General features: G+C 49.7%; 1 protein-coding gene across 2 annotated transcripts in view; it reads left to right on the forward strand.

Moving 5' to 3' along the window:
* The window catches only part of CHST12 (carbohydrate sulfotransferase 12), a 28,864-nt gene extending 23,190 nt beyond the window's left edge, over positions 1-5,674 (forward strand). For both annotated transcript variants that reach the window (XM_039470350.2, XM_039470376.2), the window contains one exon: positions 4,173-5,674. In XM_039470350.2, coding sequence (XP_039326284.1) covers positions 4,250-5,494 — 1,245 coding nt within the window. In that variant the 5' untranslated portion in view covers positions 4,173-4,249 and the 3' untranslated portion in view covers positions 5,495-5,674. The remainder of the gene's footprint in view (positions 1-4,172) is intronic.
* The last annotated feature ends 326 nt before the right edge of the window (positions 5,675-6,000 follow it).

Below are 6,000 nucleotides of genomic sequence, written 5' to 3' on the forward strand. Positions count from 1 at the left end.
AAGACCAAAGCTCTATAAAGAATTAACCAAAAAAAAAAAAAAAAAAAAAAATTAGCCTGGCCCAGTGGTATATCTGTAGTCCCAGCTACTTGGAAGGCTGAGACAAGAGGATCACTTGAGCCCAGGAGGTCAAGGCTGTAGTGAGCTGTGATCATGCCACTGCACTCCAGCAAGGCTCTGTCTTGAAAGAAAATAGCACATTTATTTGAAGATGAAAAGTTCAACACAGTTTGGGCCTCCTGCAACTGAAATTGGCACCTCCCACTCCCCCCTGCCCCCCGCCCCCAGCCAACAGAAATGGTAGAAAAAGGGTAAAGCTGTAGGGTTTTTGTAGATGCTCTATCGAGTTGAGGATATCTTCTTTTCTAAGTTTGTTGAGAGTGTTTATAATGAATGGATATGGGTTTTGTTGATGCTTCCTGTAGGAGTTGATTTTTTAGCTTGTTAACAGGATAGATTACATGGTTGATTTTTGAACGTTGAGCTGTTCTTGCCTACCCCACTTGGTCATGCGATGATTCTTTTTATCCACTGCTGGATTTGGTTTATTAATATTTTGAGCATTTTTGCCTGTAGTTTTGCCTGTAGTTTTCTCTTTTTTGTACTGGGTTTTGCTAGTTTGGGTATCAGGATGATGAGTTGGACATGTCCTGTCTTCTCCTTTCTGTAAGCGATTGTGTAACATCGATGTTGTTATTCTTTGAATGTTTGATGGAATTCTTCAGTGAAACCATCTGGGCCTAGAGATTTCTTTTTCAGGAACTTTCACATTACAAATTTAGTTTCTTTACTTAGTATAGGATTATTTATTTTGGTAGTTTGCGGTTGTCAAGGAATTGCTCTGTTTCATCTAAGTTGCGAAATTTGTGGGCGTAAAATTGTTTGTAGTAGTTCCTTATCCTTTCAGTGGCTGCCGAATCTATAATTTCATCCCATCTTATTCCTGATAAAGATAATTCGTGTCTTTTTTTTTTTTTTTTTTTTTTTTTTTTGAGACAGGGTCTTGCTCTTGCTCTGTTGCTCATGCTGGAGGGCAGTGGCATGATCTCGGCTCACTACAGCCTCGACCTCCTGGGCTCAAGCGATCCTCCTGCCTCAGACTCCAGAGTAGCTAGGACTACAGGTGCACACCACCATGCATGGCAGATTTTTTATTTTTTATAGAGACGGGGTTTTGCCATGTTGCCCAGGCTGGTCTTGGACTCCTGGGCTCAAGGGATACTCTGGCCTTGGCTTCCCAAAATGCTGGGATTACACATGTGAGTTACCATGTCGGCTTTCTCTCTTTATCTTTGTCAGTCTTACTAGAAGAATATCAATTTTATTGATTTTCCCCAAATAATTTGCTTTTTGTTTCACTGGTTTTCTCTATTGCTTACCTATTTTCAATTTCATTGATTTCTGCTTTTTATAATAATTTTCTTCCTTCTGTTTGCTTTTGGTTTCTCTTGCTTCTCTTTCCAGTTTTTTGAAACAGGAGTTTAGTTTATTGATTTGCAATCTCTCCTATTTTTTTTTTTTTTTTGAGACAGGGTCTTACTTTGTCACCCAGGCTGGAGGGCAGTGGCATGAACTCAGCTCACTACAGCCTCGACCCTCTGGGCTCAAGTGATCCTCCTGTCTCAGCTTCCTGAGTAGCTGGGACTACAGGTGCATGCCACCATGCAAATTGTTGTATGTTTTATAGAGATGGGGTTTTGCTATATTGCGTAGGCTGGTCTTGGACTCTTGGGCTCAAGGAATCATCTCACCTCGGTCTCCCGAAGTGGTAGGATTTCAGGCGTGAGCCACCATGCCTGGCCCCTTCTGTTTTCTAATGCTCTTGGTACCACAGTGGCTGCAACATATGTTGTGTTTTTATTCTCACTCTCCTCTGTGTACTTTAAATTTTTCTTTTGCTATTATTTAAAAGTGTATCATTTATTTTCCAGTAATTTGTGTTTGTAAATTTTTGTCTTTTGTTATTAATCTCTAGTTTTATTCTTTTATAGCTAGAAAACTCTCAAAGTATTTCAATTATTTTATATTTATTTATTCATTCATTTTTATTTTTTATTTTTATTTTTTGAGATGGAGTCCCACTCTGTCACCCAGGTTGGAGTGCAGTGGTGGAATCTTGGCTCACTGCATCCTCTGTTTCCTGGGTTCAAATGATTCTCCTGCCTCAGCCTCCTGAGTAGCTAGGATTATAGGTACACCCCACCATGCCCAGCTAAATTTTGTATTTTTTTTTTTTTTTAAGACAGCCTTGCTCTTGTCGTGAAGGCTGGAGAACAATGGTGCAATTTCAGCTCACTGCAACCTCCGCCTCCTGGGTTCAAGCGATTCTCCTGCCTTAGCCTCCCGAGTAGCTGGGATTACAGCCACCCACCACCATGCCTAGCTAATTTTTGTATTTTTTTTTTTTGGTAGAGACAGGGTTTTACCATGTTGGCCAGGCTGGTCTTGAACTCCTGACCTCAGGTGATCCACTTGCCTCAGCCTCCCAAAGTGCTGGGATTACTGGTGTGAACCACTGTGCCCAGCCTGTTTTGTGTTTTTAGTAGAGTCGGTGTTTCACTATGTTGGCCAGGCTGGTGTCAAACTCCGGACCTCAGGTGATCTACTTGCCTCAGCTGAGCCACTGTGCCTGGTCAAGATTTCATTTTAAGTTAGTTGAGGTTTGGTCTACCATGTGAATGTTGGACACTTAGAAGAAATTGTGTTCTCGTGTTAGGTGAGTCTTCTGCATAGGTTGGTTGGGTCCTGTTGGTTGCTGTGTTGAGTTACTCTGTATCCTTGCTGGTTTTCTGCTTTTGTCTGTTACCAAGAGTGAAGTGTTGAAGTCTCCAGCCATAATTGCAGATGTGTCTATTTATCCCTTAGGTCTATTCATTTTTGCTTTTAGTATTTTCAGGCTCTGTGGTTTGGTGCATTCACATTTAGGATCTTATGTCTTCCTGGGGATTGAACTTTTTCTCAGTATGTAATGTCCCTTTGTCTCTAGTAGTTTTCTTCCTTCTGAAGTTTGTTTCATCTGATATTAATATAGCCACTCCTGCTTTCTTTTGATTAATGTTTGCATGATTAATGTTTTCCACTCCCAGGAAAAAAGGAGGCCAGAAAGTAGAGGGCCAACGAGCCCCACCTCTAACCACCTCACACCATGTCAGGAGTTCCAAATAGGGGTGGAGATAAGTTGGAGTCCAGCTCCCACTGGGCCCTCATGTGGCCAGGGGAGAGGAGTCAGAGTGTGGACTCCTTTGCCTCACACCGTCTCCTTCTGCCTTGTGGATGCCAGGTGGGGTCGAGGCTTAGACTGTTCTGCTGGACCACACTGACAGTGCCCTGGTGGGACAGACAGACAGTATGCTGATTGGACAGACAGAGGAAGCACCTTTACTTCCATGGTTAGAGGAAGGGGGATCAGCTCTCTGCTCAGCCCCACCAACACCCCCTGGTGCCTGGCAGGGGAACAGGAATGTGCCGCCTACTTTTGGGAAGCCGGGGTGGTGTGGAAGGTCTGCTCCCAGGGTGGCCCTGATGAAGTCGTGGGGTGCAGTTCTTCCACTGGCGTTCGACTTAAGTAGAGTGGGTGTTGCCAAAACAATTTTTCTTTAGTTGGGTCACTGTGAAGTTAAGGAATGGTTCCCAAGACCCCTCTTACGACACCAAGAGCAAATGCAGGCATCCCTGAGTCCCCTGTCGGGTTTGATGATTTGCTAGGATTACAGAGCTCACTGACTGCAGTTATTCTCGTGGTTATGGTTTATTATAGGGAAAGGAGATGGATTCGAAGATTATAATCAACCTTGGGAAGAGTTGCAGAGGGCGGAGTCCAGGAGGGCTCATGCCTGGTGCTGGTCTCCACTTCCTGGGGGGTGTCGTTTTCTGGGGAGTTGTTGGCAGCATTGCTTTCCCCCAGGGGGTGGCGAGTGTCAGCACGTGCGGAGTACTGCCAGCCACACCCGAGCCTTGGCATCCAGGGTCTTTACTGATGCTCAGCCACATGGATGTGTAGACTTAGACTCCCTGCAGGCTGATCTCAGCCTCCAGCCCCTCTGAAGGACAAGCCTGTTATCATGTGGCCCAGCACTCCTGCTCCTCCAGGCCCAGTCCCCCACTGATCAAAAGGCAGGAGTCAGAGCCCCAGTGAATCTCAGTCAGTAACTAGTGTGTCATTGCCTCTGCAGGTTCTCAGCACGATGCCCCGGCTCTGCAGGAAGCTGAAGTGAGAGGCCCGGAGAGGGCCCAGCCCGCCGGGGGCAGGATGACCAAGGCCCGGCTGTTCCGGCTGTGGCTGGTGCTGGGGTCGGCGTTTATGATCCTGCTGATCATCGTGTACTGGGACAGCGCGGGCGCCGCGCACTTCTACCTGCACACATCCTTCTCCAGGCCCCACGCGGGGCCGCCGCTGCCCACCCCCGGGCCAGACAGAGACAGGGAGCTCACGGCCGACTCCGATGTCGACGAGTTTCTGGACAAGTTTCTCAGTGCCAGTGTGAAGCAGAGCGACCTTCCCAGAAAGGAGACGGAGCAGCCGCCCGCCCCGGGGAGCATGGAGGAGAGCGTGAGAGGCTACGACTGGTCCCCGCGGGACGCCCGGCGCAGCCCCGACCAGGGCCGGCAGCAGGCGGAGCGGCGGAGCGTGCTGCGGGGCTTCTGCGCCAACTCCAGTCTGGCCTTCCCCACCAAGGAGCGCGCATTTGACGACATCCCCAACTCGGAGCTGAGCCATCTGATTGTGGATGACCGGCACGGCGCCATCTACTGCTATGTGCCCAAGGTGGCCTGCACCAACTGGAAGCGCGTGATGATCGTGCTGAGCGGGAGCCTGCTGCACCGCGGCGCGCCCTACCGCGACCCCCTGCGCATCCCACGCGAGCACGTGCACAACGCCAGCGCGCACCTGACCTTCAACAAGTTCTGGCGCCGCTATGGGAAGCTCTCCCGCCACCTCATGAAGGTCAAGCTTAAGAAGTACACCAAGTTCCTCTTCGTGCGTGACCCCTTCGTGCGCCTCATCTCTGCTTTCCGCAGCAAGTTCGAGCTGGAGAACGAGGAGTTCTACCGCAAGTTCGCCGTGCCCATGCTGCGGCTGTACGCCAACCACACCAGCCTGCCCGCCTCTGCGCGGGAGGCCTTCCGCGCCGGCCTCAAGGTGTCCTTCGCCAACTTCATCCAGTACCTGCTGGACCCGCACACCGAGAAGCTGGCGCCCTTCAACGAGCACTGGCGGCAGGTGTACCGCCTCTGCCACCCGTGCCAGATCGACTACGACTTCGTGGGGAAGCTGGAGACGCTGGACGAGGACGCCGCGCAGCTGCTGCAGCTGCTCCAGGTGGACCAACGCCTCCGCTTCCCCCCGAGCTACCGGAACAGGACCGCCAGCAGCTGGGAGGAGGACTGGTTCGCCAAGATCCCCCTGGCCTGGAGGCAGCAGCTATACAAACTCTACGAGGCCGACTTTGTTCTCTTCGGCTACCCTAAGCCCGAAAACCTCCTCCGAGACTGAAAGCTTCCGCGGCGGGTCATTCCCTGCGCGCCCGGAACCTGCCGCACGTGCGCTCCAGTTTTTTTATGACCTACGATTTTACAATCTGGGCTTCTTGTTTACTCCACTGCCTCTGTCCATTGAGTACTGTGTCCATATTGTTTTTTTAAGATTAATATATTTCAGATATTTAATACGAAACGTGGAAGGGAATGCTGGAGTAAAATCTCCCCTCTCTGCCCGCCCGCTCCTGTGGTTTCTCTGGCTCAGCGCAGCGGCCCCTGAAGGGGATGCTGAGGCTGATAGAGCTGCCTCCAGGGCTCCCGCGCTGACAGGTGGAGGCAGGGCCTGCACTTGAAGTCAGGCCGCACCTGGATATTTTTAAATGGATAGCCGACAAATCCTTCAAGAGGGCAAGTTCTTGAAGTGTTGTACTTGAAAAGGTCAATCTTCAGGGCTTCCTGTTTGAAGCCAAGTCAGAGGTAACCCGGTCAGTTACAGAAGCTGGATTTCTAAGGCCAGTTATT

This window comes from Saimiri boliviensis, chromosome 1 (genome assembly GCF_048565385.1).
Source record: "Saimiri boliviensis isolate mSaiBol1 chromosome 1, mSaiBol1.pri, whole genome shotgun sequence".
Lineage (NCBI taxonomy): Eukaryota > Metazoa > Chordata > Mammalia > Primates > Cebidae > Saimiri > Saimiri boliviensis.